We start from the raw sequence: 17,572 nt of genomic DNA, 5'->3' as shown, positions 1-17,572 counted from the left end.
GGTAGCACACGCAAGGTGAAGACCCTAATCTCTTGGGGTTGGCAAAGGGCGGCTCAGTCTGGTGGGAAGGGAGGGGGACTTAACAGGAAAGACTCTAAGGGCCGGACACCTTAGCACCAAGGGGCGTTCAAGCGCCGGCGGCATCTTCGGCCGCCCCTTCGGGCTCACAGCGCACCCCCGCCACCCCGGCACCCGCGCAGGCCAGGAAAGCGTGGGCTGCAGGTGCCTCTAGGACGCCTCGGTGGCGCGCTCACAGTCCAGACCTTCCCAGCCAGACCTCTGAGAAGCAGTCCCAAATCACAGTGCAGGTGCTACAGGAGGAGCTCGGCGAAGCGGCGGCGGCCACTACCTGTGCCAGCACACCGCCCTCATTTCCCCAGCTCCTGTCCCAGGGCGCTCTGGTCCCCGGAGGTCGCGGGCAGCGGGCAGCCGGCGCGGCGGAGCGCCGGGGGCGCATGTGTGCGTGTGCTGGGAAGGCAGCCCTCCCCGCGGCCGCCGCAGCGCCAGCGCCTCCCCTCCCCCGGCGCGCACAGCCCGTCCCTGTCCCCGGAGGCGGCCCAAGCCGCCGCCGAGCAGACTCGCCTTCGCCTCCCGCGTTTCCTGCCGCCCGCCCTCCCCCAGCCGGGCTCCAGGGGCTGCCGCCGAGCGGTTCTCGGCGGGAGAGCGGCTCACAGCGCGCACGGGGGCGGGCGGAGGCGGCCCGGTTCGGGGCGGCCGCGCCGGAGAGAGGCGCGCGCGGAGACGCCGGCCCCCCTCTCCGCATTTGCTCGCTGGCTCCCCGCCTCCCGCACCCCGCTCGCTCCCACCCCTTCCCGGCGTGATTGATCCGTCACGGGCGCCGCCGCCGCTGCCGCCGCCGCGGCCGTTCTGAGCCGAGCCGGAGCCCGAGCCCGAGCCGGAGCCGGGGACGGGGACGGCGCCATTGCGCGGGCGCCGCGGGGAGAGCTTGGCGCGGGGCGGCGGGCCGGGCCAGGCCATGCGGGCCGAGTGAGCCGGCGCCCGCAGCCCGCGGCGCGGCATGGCTTCCCCGCCGAGCTCTGGGCAGCCCGGGCCGCCGCCACCGCCGCCACCGCCACCCGCGCGCCTTTTGCTTCTGCTGCTGCTGCCGCTACTGCTGCCGCTCGCGCCCGGGGCCTGGGGCTGGGCGCGGGGCGTCCCCCGGCCGCCGCCCAGTAGCCCGCCGCTCTCCATCATGGGCCTCATGCCGCTAACCAAGGAGGTGGCCAAGGGCAGCATCGGGCGCGGCGTGCTCCCCGCCGTGGAACTGGCCATCGAGCAGATCCGTAATGAGTCGCTTCTGCGCCCCTACTTCCTCGACCTGCGGCTCTACGACACCGAGGTGAGTGTCCGGCCGCCCGCGCCGTCGGGGCTGTGGGGGCGATGGGGGAGGGCGTGTTGGAGAGAGGCAAGCTTCAGTCCTTGGGCAGAGCCCTGATTGACCCGCCCATGCCTACCGAGGGCACCGCGGGCTGGGGCTCAGTGCTCACCCCCTGGGTCCCGCCGGGTTTGGCTGACACAGCTGGTACCAAGATTAGCTGAGCATCTTCCTCCTCTGGGATTTTGTTTGTGTGTATGCTTGTGGGATGTGGAATAGAAGGCTAAGGTCCCTTTTAACCAGAGAAAGAGTGGAGATGGTGGGGACTGGACCCCCCTCAAAAGGCCTTCAGCGGTCACCCCTGCCAGGTCCTGCTGGTGGGGCTGTAGAGTGGGAGGAACAGGCGCACTGATTATAAACGGGGCCACCCGAGGATAGAGAGGCCACGGGCCTGCTTGCGGGCCCCAGAAAAGCCTAGCTGTGCTTTGAGGTCCGGAGGGCTCGGGGAGCACAGGGGCCAGAGCGCGCAGCAGGGATGGGCGCCTGATGCGCGCTAGCAGCTCGGAGCCCGCACGGCGCGGGCCGGTGTGGGGCCGCCGACTCTGTAGCGCTGCTGCCTGCGTGTGCCCGGCGGTTCCTGTGGCCCGAGCGGTTTTCTGAGGGTTAGTTGCTCAGAGAGGTGTCTCCCCGTACATGTCGGGGTGCCCGGCCGCGCCGCTACTGGTGGCCAGGCAGTTGCGGGCGCAGTTTCCCCGGGCGCAGACTTGAAGCACGGACTTAGAGCGCAGAAGCCGGCTTGCCCTCCCTGCCTCCTTCTCTGAGGGGAGCAGAAGAGCCAAGAGCTTTCCATCCCAAACTCCCTCCTCACACCCTCAACTTGGGTTCCGGCTGAAGCCCTAGCGCAGATCGTCACCGTCCGCCTGAGGGCTGGGGTGCGCCGTGGGGCCTTGGAGGAGCGATCGGCCGCCGCGCAAGGTCGGGTTTGCGAGTTTTTCTGGACTCAGGGAGCCCCTACGCTCCGGCCGCAGCGTTTAAGACGCGGCCTGAAGGGGGCAGTGATTTCCTGTGCAGTACGCTCGATTGGCGCCTCTTCCACCGCGCCAAGCCCCGACAAGGCGCTGCGCTTGACCCGGCTTCCAGGGGCTCCCCGGGCGCTTCTGCTTGAGCCCCGGTGCAAACCCCTTTCGGAGAGGACGGTCGCTCTGCCGCGCTAATCCTGCAGCCTAGGATCGGCTTCCTTCTCTGTTTGACCACCCCCCCCCCTTTTTTCTCTTTTTGGTCCCGGGAGAAAGCGCAGAAATCTGGATTGCATTTTATTCCCCGCCTCCCCCTTTCACTGATGAACCAGCCTGCTCTGCGCTGTAAATAAAAGGTGAAGGAACGGGTGGCAGTTGGTGGCGGTGCGCGCAGGCTGCTGCAAGCGGAGAGGCTTCCTCTGCCCCAGGAGGATGTGAGCTGGGGAGCTATGCAGAGTCAACCCATGCGGAATCATTTCTGAATGACATTCCTATCTTTCCCAGAACATTTCAAGTTCTCCGGGGTACTTGTCGGCACGCATAAACGGAGAGGGCAATGCAGTTATACTGAGCCACGTCTTCTCGTACTGTTTCTGTTGCTCCACATATATATTTTTGGAAAGGACATGGGAGAGCCAGTTCTTTGGATACAAAACCATTTATGGACAGGGTAGCCCTGCTTGCATCATCACCAAATATTGTCAGATGCATAAGGTTTTCACTGTCAGCTTATTCCCTTCAGAAAGCTTTCCTGAGAGAGATTTCACATTAGCTTGTTTGTGGCATCAAAGGGAACGGTGCTCAATTTCAGCGTGTGGGTTGATGCTGCTTTATTTTATTTTTCAAGTGTATCTTGATGACTTTCTGAGTGAGAGGGGGCCCAAAGTCAAGAGGAGGAGGCAGTCAGAAGGCACTTCAGCTCATGAGGAAGGAGGGCAGAGGGTAATCTCAGCCTCATGAAAACAGGGAAGCATATCTAGCCATTTGAAGGGTCACAGAGCATGGGCTTTGGGGTGAGTCTGACCTGAGTTCTAGTCAGAAACCTGTTGTCTCCCCCCTGGGTGACCTTGAGCAAGGTATTTAATCTCACTAAGCCTAGATTTCCACTTCTGAAGAAATAGGACCATGATATGCTGCAGGACGGTATTGTGACGCTTAAGGGAGATAACAGGCCGGAGTGGAAACTGCCTTGAGCTGTTAGGTGCAGCAGCCAGTGCTCTGTCTGGCATGCTGTAAGCACTAAATAAATGTTTCCTGCCTTCCTCCCTTCATTCTCCTCTGGCGTGGATTCACAAGTAAGACATTGTGACTTTAGATATGATAAAATGGTCACAACTAAAATAATAATCCTGCTTACTTGTTTTTCTCACTTTTGAAATCTCATGAAGAGTCAGTGAAGTTATCACCAGAAAAAAAGAATCCTGATATTCAATCAAATAAACATGTTATCTTCTGCCATGAGGTGTCATGGTTGGGAGAATACCTGGGTGATATAATAATTTTTTCAAGTGACCCATCTTTAGAGTAGAGGTCCTTTCTCTCCAAGCCAAAGTAAAGGAAGGATCAGTCTGGGTAATTGCAGCAAAATCCACAGTGATCTGAAGCATGTTTGGGGCCTGTGTTAGAGTGTCTGTGCTGTTTTATTCAGGTAGGATGTCTTTATGAATTGTGTGTACTCCCTAGTCACTTGCTGGCTGCATCACTTGTCTGTAGACCTGAACACAGGATGCACATGGTGAACGCATTTTGGCTGCCTTTGCTAACATTTGCTGTCAGTCAATGGCCAGAGACTGTGGGCAGCCAAGATGGACCTGTGTCCACACAGCCTTCAAAGAGGTGGAGATTTATGGGTTAATCTGATCATTGGGACCAACCTGTCTCTATCAAGGTGCCTCCCGAACACACTTATCCAGGTTGCCTTTCTTCTGTAATTACAATAGGGACAGAACATTCAAAGCCCCACTCAGTCCCATGTGTTTGTAAAAATTAAACATTCCATCAGAGCATCTGCTAAGCAAGACCTCTCTTCTCTGATGTACCTCAAATCACTTAAGCTAATACTTCTTTATGTAGTCCAGGGAAGGTTTGAGTATATAAAAACATAAACAAGACAACTGAAAATAGAGATAAAAGGAAGCATCAGAAACTGCATAGAAGTATTGAAGTTACTGAACCCAGAACCTGGGCTAAGATGATTATTGCATTTTTGTGTATTAAATTTTAGCTCTGAGCTTCCTGGCAGTTAAGGTTAAAAGGTAAACATGGTGGATTACATTACTTACATGTTTGATTGAAAGACTCTGAGGGACAGTGTCTTTTTTAAAGAAAGTTTTCAGGTACGGAAGTGTTCTTTACGTGGCTGTTTCTCATTCTTTGGTAGCCACATTCATAAAATTAAACAATAACCAAGGAATGGATTAGAAAATAATGTTGGCTCTTCTGATTTGATTAAGGTAATGTTCATTTTAGAAAAACTGAAAATTATGGAGAAGTACAAAAACATTGCCTGTAATCCTAATAGTCCTTGAGTGGTTTTCCTAAATATCTGTTCTCTCATTCGTTGTGCTTTAGAGCAGACCCAAACAACTGTTGGATGGAAGCCAGGTTTTTCAAGGAGGTCTGAGTACAACCTCGCAGGCATTAATTGAGCACCTACTGTAATTGCTGTTGCTGCAGAAAGGAGAAAACCTAGCCTTGGGTCCAGGAGAGGAGCTGGTGCAAAGGGGAGAACAGAGCAAGCACATGTTTGTCATTTTTCAGTGCAAGATAGAAAATGATCTATCTTGATGGTTGTACAATTCTGTAACTATACTAAAAACCATTGAACTGTAGACTTTAAAAGAATGCATGTTATGGTATGTGAATTATATCTGAATACAGCTGTTCTTAGAAATAAAGAGGTAGAAAATGAGCTCTTTTAGGATCAAGCTCGCATCTTCTTTGTGATTATATCCCACTACCTGGCATGGTACCTGACCCTTAGTAGGTGTATCGCTTAGGAACCTTGTTGAAAGTAACTGAAACCCAGGTTTGGTTGATGGAGTGGGCTGTATTCAGGCAAGGCTGAATCCAGAGACTCAAATGACACTTGAAAAATGTCATCCTCTCTGTCTCTTGGCTCTGATTTCCTCTGTGTTTGGCTTTACCCTCAGGCAGGGTCTCCTAATTTGGCTGTACAGATGGCCCCTAGCAGCTGCAAGTTTATACACTCCCAAGTTTAGAAACTCCAGTAAGAAGAGTGTTTCTTTCTTGACTGTTTTGGCAAAAATCCCAAGCTTAGCTCTCATTGGCTTGAGTTGGCTCATATGTCCATCCCTGGACCAATAACATGATACTGATGGGCCTGGGACATCTTCCAGCCTTTCATGGAGGAGGATAGAGGTCAGCCCCATCCAACACATGAATACAGAGTGAAGAGGTGATTCCTCGAAGTACATCAGAGGCTATTAAAGGGGGGTGGATGCCAGGTGGGTCTGATCACAGATATCCACTTGGGAAGTGCTATATTCAAGAAAGAAACAATAAATGCCAGGGGTATTAAGAGAAAGGGAAGGAGGTAGGGTATAGCTTAATGGTAGAGTGCGTGCCTAGCATGAACAAGGTCCCAGGTTCGATCCCCAGTAGCTTTACCAAAAGTAACAAATAGATAAACCTAATCACCTCCCTCCACCAAAAAAAACAAACGAGAGAGAGAGAAAGGGAAGACCATATCTAGGTCAAGAGGGGCCTCCTGGAGGAGAGGATGTCAGGATGAGTCTGGAAGGGTGAACATAATGTTGACACAGGGAGGCGCAGGCTCTGGGAGATGGAGGTTGGATCCCAGGAAAGATCCCCAAGATCAAAGGATGGAGGCCACAACATGTGAGGTGTGTCTGGGGAGGACAGACTTATGTTTCCACTGGAGTGCAGGGCTTGTAGAAGGAAAGGCAGCCTGGTGGTGGGTGTGGAAGGCCCTGAATGCCATGTTTCAAACATGGATGTGATTAGGGCTGATAGGAGTGTAGAGGCTGGATGTTAGACAGGTAAGGGTGGAGACAGAGAAGCCAGGAAGCTGTTGTAGCAGTTGAAGGGGCAGTTGAGGCCTGAACAGAGATGGAGAGGCAGTGTGAAAGGATGGGGGAGCTCTGAGGCAAGGCAGTAACTGGGTGGGAGGGTCAGCAGAGAGGGAGTCATGGTGATGGGGGTATCTGGTGGGCAAGACAGTAACTGGAGTCAGTTGCACTGCAAGGGAACAAGGAGAGAGAATCCCTGCAGGATGAGGCTGGGCACAAAACCAGATCAGTTCCCCTAGCTCCAGAGCACCTGTTGGATGAGCTTCTCAACATGTCAGGGACCTGGGTTTGTATCCCCACTGGCTACCACATACCTGCCTGGTGACCTTGGGCAAGCCACTTTGCCCCTTTTCTTCATCTGTAAAATGGGAGTAACATACTAACTGCCTGATAGAGTGTGGGGAACAAATGAGACCATCCCGATAAAGTAATTCAATGCTTGGTACACCGTAAGTGCTCAGTAAACATTCACTGCTATTTTGTCACCATTCTCATTATTCCTGTACCATGTGGGGGTGATTATGCTGACCTCACAGGGCTGTACTAGGAATAAATATAATGGATGTGGAACCTCAAAACATGATGTAAACGTAAAGCCGTGTTGCCTGTAATCTTGCATTCCAACAATGAATGGGATGCTGAGACAGGTGTTGAGAAAGGATGCAAGCACAAGATCTTTATTCATGTGTATCTCCCAGTGCATCTTCCATTCTGTCATGTGTCATAGCCATATTTATCTCTTTCTCCTCTGCTGGAGTGTAGCTCCGTGAGGGCAGGGCTTAATCCGATTCCCCGTTGTTTTACCTGCAGTGGGCATGAGTGAATGTTTGCTGAGCTGAACTATAAGTGAATAAATTAGAATCTACCTTCTGAATTTGCATCCCTTAGAATGAATGGTTTCTCTGGATCACTTCCCCAGGGTCTTTGCTCCATGGCCCCCACCCCCCACCACCATAGGACACAGGGGCTCCCATATATCAGGATTAAGCTGTAGCTGCCTTCTGCATGATTCCACCAGCACCGACCCCTGAGCTTCCCTAGTATGAGGGAAATGCCCTTAGCCATGCCTGCCCCTGACCAATTCCTCAGACCTAGCCAGGCACCCCTCATGGTGGTGGGTGGAATAACACACTAGAGCCTGTTTAGAACTTGGTATTGGCTGAGAGTTTTAGCTTGCTAACGTGATCTTTAAAGGGCTCTTCTTCATGTGTTTGGCCTACCCTCCTTTGGACAGAGTAACATCAACTTCTTCACGCAGAGATGTGAGATTTCAGCAGAGAAATGAACAAGCTGAAAGTGTAAGAGAGGGGTGCAAATAGAGGTGCTAAATAAATACATGTAGAGGAGATATGGCTTTTGTTAGTCAGGGTGGACTAGGCTATGCTGCATTAACAGACAAATTCTGAAATCTCTGATTGCTTAACACAGTCAAATTTATATACTACTCACCCAAATCCAGTGTGGGTTGAACCTCTTGGGAGGCTGTCCTCCAAGCGAGAACATAGGGCTCCAGGCTGCTCTTGTGTTGTCACTCTCCCATCTTGTGGCTTCAAGAAGAAGAGGGTAGGGAGGAATCCACAGGGAAGGCACACCAGATTTTTGACTATCTTTACTTGGAAGTGACACATATTACTTCTATTCATATTTCATTGGCCAACCTAACTTGAAAGGAGGCTGGGATGTGTAGAGGAGCGCGTGAATGTCATGGACACTTATCATTTGGAGTCCTTCAGGAAGTAAATGCCAAGATGGATTTACAAGTGCCAAAGGTCTTGGGGGTAGTACCTGTGAAAGATAAAAGAGGAGGTAGGGAAACCTTCAGACCACAATGCTATTCTGACACCTGTGAAAGGAGAGGGGAAGGAAGGAGAGTTGGGAGGAAGAGTCTTAGATTGGTGCGTGGCTCTCAGAAAGTCTTGGCCAGCCCACTGAGGTGCTGCAGAGCAAAGATTGCCTATTAGAGGGGTCCCGTATTGGACACCAAAAGAGCCAGGCTCTAGAATCCCTGCCCAACTCAGTCACTGGCTGAAGGCTGCCTGGGAAGTTTGTGTCCTTTGCTTAATTAAACACTGCGGATAGATCTTGAAGCTACAGCTGAAGGCTTAGCTGACAGCACTTGTCCTGTAGGTTCTCTCTTCAAAGGAGATCTGAGTCACCCACCTAGATGGCTGCCACAGCACCACCTGTTTCTGCTCCAGCACCCTAATGCTACACATTCTGATGGAGAGGAATTTCTGCCAGGCCCTTTTCTAGGATGTGACACAGACCTCGCCTGTGAGAATCTCACTGGATAACAGGTGGTCAAGACAGAAACCATCGCACATAGTGTGACCTGACCATGGTCAGGCAGAGGATGCTGAGGAAGTTATCCCTCTTCTGGGGGCACCTGTTTGGTCCTCCTCCATGTTGTTTGGGAATGAAATGTAAGTGGCTTCCTATTGCTTACTTTTTTGTTGTTGTTATTTATTTTGGTTCTAGGAAGGTGAGAAAATTAAATGGCATAGTTTGCCCAATGAGCATCTGTGTTCATCTGCTCCTTTATTTTACTCTTTATCCTTTTTGCTTATGTAACAATGTGCAGTGAGACTGGTGAGATGCCTTCCTCTCTGTACCTTTCTAGGAATGAGTAGTTGTGCCAGGCTGAAATCATAGGAGTGTGAGCCTCATATGGGGTCAATGATCTGGGTTCTGGTGTTAGATTAGTTGCTAAGACCTCAGCGATCAGGGTGCTGGTGCTAGGTTAGTTGCTAAGTGTTTGTTTCTCTCTGTGAATTGCAGCACAGATTGAGGATCTCTGCTCCATTGTGAGCACCCCAAGGGCATGCGCTGGGTGTGTCTGACTCCCTTGTGCCGCACCCCACCCCCCTCCCCGATCTCCCAGGGACTATCTCAGGGCCAGGCACAGAGCAAAAGCTCAATAAATATTTATTGAACAAACAAATAGATCTAAAAGCCTGGAATTGAGCTCTCTGCTTCTTAGAGGATTAATGGGTATAGTTTTAACAAATTGAGGAAGTGCTTTGTATGCCAAGCCTTGTAAGGTGAGCTTCCTGCTTGTTCTTTATTCATTCCTTGGTGCTTTGGGGGAGGGAGGGGCTGAAGTTGTGGCATGCAAAGGGGAAAGGGTACTTCTTGAATGTTCCAATAGAAGATTTTGTGAAAAGCTCACATCAGTCTCTTCTCCCCTGACAAACATACACAGCATCCTCCAAGGTACATCAAAACCTAGGAAAGAAGTACTTTCCAGTGTCTGAGAAGTACTATGGCTTTAGGAGATTAGTTTATTGCAAAAATACTCTAACCAGCTGTTGGTGGTTGCAGGAATCAGGTTCTGATACCCTACTCCCACCTCCAGGGAGTGTGAGAACCACAGAGACTGAACTGGGCTCTGGTCCTAGTAGAAATTGTGGGAAAGAGGCCAAGTCGTCAGCCTTGCTGAGCCAGGTGATCTAGTCTCAGGTTTGAGTACAGTGAATAAAGAGGCGCCCTGGGATCCCCTGAACAATAAGACTCATGCTAGGCTCCCTGCTCCTGGGCTGAAAACTTCTGCTCTTTATCCTTCCGTGGTTAGGACTGACTTAGGATCTGGGTAAGCTCAGCCTGGAGGTGACCATATCCCTGACCTAGTTTTGGTCTGGACCCCAAATCAGATAGCCAAGTTTATTAGAATCATGTGCAAAATAAGAGTAAATTGGTCATGAGCTGGTCTTTGAAGGTCTAAGAATTCTTGCTTGAAGAAAGGCGTGAACATTGTGACACCTTTGGGTGACTGATTTGGGCATTCTTTTGCCTATTTTCTACTTTTTCAGTCTTTTTGGAACAGTCTACATTGCTGGAAGGATGAAGTGTCATTGTCATCTAGAAAATTAGTGGTAGCTCCAAAGTACTGAGTAGATGGATTCATCTATCTTCATCAGTGCCCACATTCCACAGCTGCTGGCTAAAGCAGACCCCTTCTCCTGCCATTTGGCAAGAACATCATCAGTCACCGTTCAGAGAAAATGTAGCCAAAGAAGGACTTTGGAGTGATGCATTATGGCTGTTCTCATGGCGCAGGGTCAGGAGGTGGCAGAGAGAAAATGATATTTTCAAACTCTACTCATGATCCACTTGACTTTGTTCAGAGGGAACTGATTTTGAAAGCAGCAGCCATCCTTATAATAATCACTATATTATCCAAATCGCTTTGTTTCTAGAACTCCCCATTCACTGAAGCTTTACTGAGAATGCCCAGAATTGTTTCAGGGATTTAACTGGCAGACTGGGACCTGGAAGCCCACTGCAGGGCATATGAGCAGAGCCCATACTAATGCTCCCACCCAGCCCGTCTCAGAGCACCTTGGCTCGCCTGTCACTCCATGGAGTATCCCCTCAGGGCCCCAACCGACCCTTTTGACCTCCTTGCTGAACTCTGAATTCTAGAAACATTAGGAAGACTTTGGAGAGCTTCTAACCTTATTGAAAAAAGGGAAAAGGAAATGGTAACTTTATTTGCAACTGTGTAGGTAAAGGAAAAGAGACCACGGCAACAGCAGTAACTCACCTTTATCCTGTGCTTAGCGCATGTCAGTCCTATGTCAAGCACTTATTTAATTCTCATCCCAATTTGATGTGGTAGTTGCTGTTATTGTCTGCATTTTACAGATGAGGCTTAGAGAGGTTAAGTGACTTATTTAACATCCCAGCCAACCGAATGGTGAGCTGGGATTTCAATCTGAATGGTATGGCTTTGATCTCTGCTGCTTGAGCACTAAAGTGAAACAGCATCTTCATATGGGAGTTGTCTTCCTTCCATAAAAGCAAGTGGCACGTTTTGTCAGTAGCTGCTGCTTCTCTTTTTTTGGTGAATTTCACCCAGCTGCTTGCCTCTCCCTCTAATTCAGCCCCACCCTCACCCATTTCCCCGTCTGCCCACTCAGTCACACACAGCCAGCTCTGTACTCTGTACTCACTTCAAGTGTATCTGTCGACACACCTGACTTACACGGATCTGCTCTCTGCTCCTCTTGCTCCTGCAGAACTCGTTACCTCTTGTAGTGTTTACTCAGGGTGTCAGTGTTTGTGTGTGTGTGTCTCTCATGTTAGCTGGGATCATGTCGAGGGCAGCTGTGATGCTTCCTGTGTGCATGTAACTTGTACTTCCTAAGCATCTGCTTGGTGCCAGGCCCAGGGTTGGTTATGGGGCATGTGGAGGTGATCCTGACACAGCAGCGCTCTCAAAGGGAGGCCGCCAGGGATCATTACTGTGTGTCATGGGAAAAGTGATGGTGCAGCCTGGGGCAGGTGCAGGGGCCATCTCCCAGATGCAGAGGACTGTTAGGACCACTGACCCAGCACTCTGGCCAAGTGCCCTCCCTGCTTGACACCCTTCAGGGACTCCCATTCTGGGAATAGGAACAGAACTTCGCCCTGTGCCCTTGGAAGCCCTGCAATCTGCCCTGCTCACACCCAGCTTCATTACAGAGCACTCTTCCCTCTCCCTCTGGGCCCAGGCACGTGGTCTTCTCAAGTTTCTTTGGTGAATGTGCTCAGAGAGTGTGCACAGGACCTTCTCACAAGCTGTTCTCACTGTCTGGAATGCTTTTGTCATGTCTCTTCATCTTTTAGATACCAGCTCAAGTATGTTTCCTCTGTCCTTCCTCATTGGAAAAAATCTCATTTCATTTTTTTCTAAAAACCATGACTCTTTCTTTTCTGGTGCTTATCACAAGTGCAATTTTAATTTGCTGGATTATTTGATCAATGTTGGTCCTTCCCCGTTCTGCCAAAGAGCTATGGTCTAAATGTTGGCTCACCATAGCGCCCAGCAGTTTCTAACACATAGCAGGCGCTCAGTAAATATTTGCAGAATGCATGGATGAGTGCTGAAGGATCTGTGAGGCTCATCTGGTTGTTAATGATGGCTTCTGTGTGTTTTCTAATTCCCATACGAGTTAGGGAAAACAGCTGGGCACTGTGCAAAGACCATCACACGTGGAATCAGAGACCTGTGTGTGTGCTGATGCTGCTCAGTCCTTGAGCCTCAGTGTCCTTCATCTGTGAAATGGGGATGATCCTTTCTCAGAGGGTTATTTTGAAAGCTGACATGGAACATTCATGCCAAGCATTGACCACAGAGGGCCATGTTGAGTAGGCACCCACTAAATTTTGTTGTCATTTCATTATAATGTGTATGAAAATGTAAAATGCTGTCTAGTCACATAAAAACTGGTTTTTATTTCAGTAGGGGCCTGTGTGTTTGAGGCCAGTGAAAGAAGTGTGTGAGATTTGTCTGAGCTTCATTGAATGGGAGTCTAAGTGAAGTGGTTGTTTCTAAATCCCTGTGCATTTCCAGGAGGATCTGAGGTGCTCTGAGAGCTCAGTGGTGGACCTCCCCTGGGCCTGGGCCTGGGCTGTTGTCCCGGTGGAGTCCTTGCAGCTCTGTGTTGTCACTGCTGGCTGTTGTCCACTGTGTCCCCTGGCTGTGAGCTGGGCCAGCCCACAAAGACAGGCACATCATCTGGTTTGCACCTGCCATGTCCTTGCACCCAGGACAGAGCCTGCAGGCACTCAGCAATATCTGATGAGTGCCTCTGTGTCCGAGCACCTAGCATGACCCCTGGCACATTATAAGTGCTTAGCAAATGCTTTTTGCATGAGTGGTGCTAAACGTGATGTACAGCATGACAATTTTGGATCAAATCACAACTGAGCCTCTAAATGGAGCAGAGGGAGAAGATACAATCTGGCATCTGTGAGGAATGGGTTGCTTCAACTGCAGACCAGATTTGAAGGGGAGAGAGAAGTGTTCTGGAGTTCCCCTGTGAGGAGACCACGTTTCCCTTTGGGCTCCAGAGAAAAATCTTTTAGCTTAGAGGGCTGGGTGGTTCAGTGGAAAGGGCTCTACATTTGCCATGGGTGACCTGTCTCTAATACTCACTGGTGAATGACCTTGAAGTAGTTGTTTAACTTCTGTACACCTTAGTTTTATCATCTATAAAATGGGAATAATAACAATGCCTGTCCTGCTTGTCCATGGAGTTATTGTGGAAATCATTGAAAAGGGAGAGAGAGAGAGAGAGAAGGGGCGGGGAGAGAGAGATTAGTGTAGAGTCTTTTAAAAAGTCATGAAGAGTTGCAGATATTAGATGTGCCTGAAACTAAGCACAAGGAGTAATTAATTCTGGGTTGTTCTCTCAGGGCCTTTGGATATTTCCAATAACATCTTTATCAAAGACACAGAGATGTTGTTCACACAGGTGATTCATTCAACTTTCTATTAAAGAAGGAGGGCACAGTATTAGATAGCAACACTGTGGAAGCAGTTAGGCAGGGGGCTGAGGTTTTCTGACCCCAGCAGGCTGTCTTACAGAAGCATCTAGAACAAGAAGTGATTAACATGTCTTCCTCTGATCTGTCAGATGTCTTCAGAAGCCAGCTATTCGTCTTTGGCAGGTGTCAGATCCAAGACCGTCCACAGCCGAACTATTGAACAAGAGAGCCAGGGCAGAAATTTGGTGGTGTGGGAGTTAGGGCTATCTGCTGTAAGCAGTGATTTGGGATCCAGGCCAGCAAATTGTTGGAGGTTGCTGGGTTTAGGGGCTGGGGCAAAGCCTGGCACATCTGATTGAAATACGAAATGCGCAGACTGGGCCAGTCCACGGCAGCCCCGGAGTGGGTGACTGGGATGCCCATGTGCTGAGCTAGTAGCATTTGTTTTCTCCAGAAAGAGCTTTGGTTCTGGCCAACGGATGTACAAGTACTTGGCTGAGACCTCAGAATTTTGGACCAGACACTGTGGAGATTAAGAGTTTGTTTTGAGAGGTTTAGGGGCCCCAGATCCACCCCCTGCCATTGGATATCCTCAGAAGAGCACCCACTGGTCTCCTGTGGATGCTGGGTCTTCAGACCATCTGACTGGCTTTGGTTTGGCTGCTCTAGATCCTCTGCAGGCTGTGGCTCTAGTTCTAGCCTGGTGGTTCCACCGTGGACAAAACAAAGTGACAGGTCCTTACTGAGCCCCTACTATGAGCTGGGCATTGTGCTGGGCGCTCTCTCATGCGCACCTGAGAAGGCAAGGTGTAACGAAAAGAGCTTGGCTCAGGGAGGCGGGGAAGTGGGTATAACTGGAAGAAGGCCCTGCTCTGGTCTGGCTCTGTATTCAGATGATTCTAGAAACCCCTCCATTACTGTTAGGAAGCTTTGAGGTTGCTGGGGTCAGTGGCCCCACTGTCTAAAGAACATGGGGTCTTCTAGGAGGGAAAGGACCGAGGCCCTGGTCCCTCCCTCTGCTGATTGAAATTGTTAGGACATGTCTGAGGGGTGACCTAGCTTTGAGTGGGGCCTGCTGGAGGAAAGGGCAAAAAGAGCTCCCAGGAGAGCTTTGCTTGGAGTGGGGGCCCAGGGCATGGGGGATCAAGGGCAGGCTGGTTTGGAGATGGGAGTCGATGCTGGAGTGCTCCTCCTCCCCGCTGATGCCCTGGGGAGACCCTGGGGATGGTGGCTGTGTGTATAATGTAAACTGAAGGTGCTCAGTGTTGACAGCTGTAACCCTCAGTTTCCATCTGGGCTCTGACACTCTCCTGTCCGTGGGCCGACCTCCTCAGGATGCAAGGACCTGCCCTGGTTTCAGAGCAGACCTCAAGCCTCTGGCCAGCATGGCAGCTGAAGGAGACAAAGGCTGGCAGCTGGGCCTGGCTCAGAGGTTGGGCCCAGGAGCACCTTGAGGGGTGCAGGTGAGGCAGACTCACCAACCTGTCAGCACAGGCCACCTAGAGGGCCGAGGCGCACTGGGCCATGTGCTGCCAGGATAACACCTGAACTGCCCTGTCCCTCTCGTCTCTGACCATTCAAAGAAATGTGACCTCCCTTGTACCCCAGTCTGGTAAAGTGTGAAGTGCAGTTGGTTTCTTATTTAGTTCTGATAATAACATTATTTAGTAGATATTATTTCAACAACTAAACAAGAATTACAGATTGTGTGTAGTGCTAGAGTTGATTATTTCTTTCAAATGCATCATCCGTTAACAACCTGATAAGAGAGGAATTCTTCTATTAGCCCCATTTATAGATAAGGAAACAGGCTCAGAGTGATGATCCCAGGTTGAGGCAGTAAACAGAGTCTGCCAGACTCTAAGCCCAGTTCCCTTTGCACTGTCCAGAGCTGCTGGGCACACTCCAGTCTAGCCAGGTGGGCTCTGTGGTTCTGCACTCTGATCTGGGTTCACGGGGATCCAGCCAGAAGCAGGGGAGTCATCCATCATGGCCATCCCTGAAGGTCCTCCAGTCAAGCCTGGAATGTACAGACACTATTGGCTTCATGGATGATAAAGTTCTTCCTACTTCATCCTCCTAAGCGCCTCAGGAAGGACTGCCAGAGGTGGTGTCCGCAGCAGGGAGGCAAACTTAGAGCAGCTGGAAGTTTGGACCAGCATCTGTACATAGGCCACTGTCAGCTGACCGCATGGGAGAGGTGACCTGGTGCTAGACATTGAGCTCCAGGAGCGAGCATGGTGCACATGTCTCATGCCAGGCTGTGGGCATCTGAACATGGCTCGGATATGACAGGACAGTGTGGGCAACTCACATGCGAGCAAGTGACCCTGGTGGAGTACCTGACTCTGGAGCAGGACTGCCTCACCACGTCTTACCGGCTGTGTTACTTTTGGTACAGCCACTTCATCTCCTGTGCCCCAGTGTTCTCATCAGTACAATGGAGAAATGATAATAGTACCTATTTCATAGGATAGTCATAAAAATTAAGTCAGTTAAAGTGTGCTGAGGACTTCAACCTCTGGGTAATACATAGTAAGTGCCATAAAAGAGTTTGTCAAATAAAATAAATGATAAAAGGCCAATATGAATATACTCTTAGGTGAAGCACAAGTAAAGGCTACAGGACTATGAAGGAAGGGGTGATGAATTCTCCCTGGGTGCAACCTGGGTGGGCTTCTCCTAATAGGTGACCTTTGAGCTGGGCTTGACAGACACAGGTGGAGATGTGGGAAGAACCCTGTGGGAGAAGGGAATTGTGCTAGCAAATGTTGGCAGGTGGGAGTTTGAGGGGAAAATGCTGAGCCATTCAGGTGTGGCAAGCACATTGTGACTGACTGCAGAAGACATTGTGAGAGAACAAAGATCTGAAAAAGAACCATCTTTGGGCCTGCAGTGTCCGAACGCATATTTTTTAATCAATTGGTGCTCATCAAGGGCCTCTTGCAAGGTCCTGGCTGCTGGAACTTGCTCTCAGCACAAAGGCTTCCTGTTGGCTAAAGCTGGAGGACACACCCTGGGAGCTGGACAAGGTTATCTTCAGGGACCTCACAAAGACTAGAGTGCAAGGTAAGGAAGGTAGATCAGGCAGATTTAGTTAAATCTTGGCTTTGCCACTTCCTGAGGTATGGCTTTGGGCAAGCGCCAACCCCACTGAGCCTGTTTTTCTACCTGTACAGTTGGGTTGTGGGTACCAGCCTTGATGGGGTGGCCAGAAGGCAAAGATGAGAGGAAGTATCCCCAAACTCCCCAGACTAAGAACATTGAATGGGAGTAGGACCCAGCCTAGTTTGACACCGATTAGATTCAGGAGCGAGTCTGCCATGAGACCATTCTAATTTTAACAATCAAAAAATGACTCAGGGTCTGAAGAGGGCCCTGGAGTGATTTCAGAGCTTACTCTAAGTTGGGTCTGTAGGTGGACGTAATAGATGCAATCAGCTTTACGTTTCTCTTAATGGCTTTCTTGATGAAGGGAAGCTGAGAGTAGCAGGGATCATGCTGGAATAACTGTTGGGGAACCTCGCAGCCAGAAGCCAGGTTGGCAGGCCCAGCCGTGCAGTCTGAGGGTAGAAGGCTGGTGCTCACATCCCCAGGCCTATCTGTCAGGTTGATGGGTAGCCAGTCTGGCTGCAGAGGTTTCCCTTTTTGACATGGGTTGAGCCACAGACTGCACTGGCCCTGGGGGGCCTGTCTCTGTTTTGAGTGTGGCTGGATATCTGGCAAGGATTAGGTGCCTCCTCCGTCCCCCACCAGGACAGGCTCTGGGTTTGAGACAGAAAGGCTTCCAGGAGTGGCTATCATTTTGGAATCTAGTGATTGAGCAGACTGTCTTGGGAGGATGAAGTTCTTGGTACCCAGCTGGGATGTGGAATGGCTTTCCTTTTGAGACCTGCCGGGGTCCAGCCCTTTTCCCACCTTCTGCAGATCACTTCTCT

At 50.6% G+C, this 17,572-nt stretch overlaps 1 protein-coding gene across 2 annotated transcripts in view; it reads left to right on the top strand.

Moving 5' to 3' along the window:
* The window catches only part of GABBR2 (gamma-aminobutyric acid type B receptor subunit 2), a 353,289-nt gene that overhangs the window by 16,775 nt on the left and 318,942 nt on the right, over window positions 1–17,572 (top strand). The window contains exon 1 of one of the 2 annotated variants that reach the window (XM_031450080.2): window positions 920–1,339. The exons of the other annotated variant lie outside the window; for it this stretch is intronic. Within the exon in view, the coding sequence (XP_031305940.1) occupies window positions 1,019–1,339 (321 nt within the window). The 5' untranslated portion in view covers window positions 920–1,018. Of the gene's footprint in view, window positions 1–919; window positions 1,340–17,572 lie in introns of those variants that run through there. 2 annotated transcript variants of the gene reach the window in all.

This window comes from Camelus dromedarius, chromosome 10 (assembly GCF_036321535.1).
Source record: "Camelus dromedarius isolate mCamDro1 chromosome 10, mCamDro1.pat, whole genome shotgun sequence".
NCBI lineage: Eukaryota > Metazoa > Chordata > Mammalia > Artiodactyla > Camelidae > Camelus > Camelus dromedarius.
This window is presented reverse-complemented; position numbering and strand designations above follow the sequence as displayed.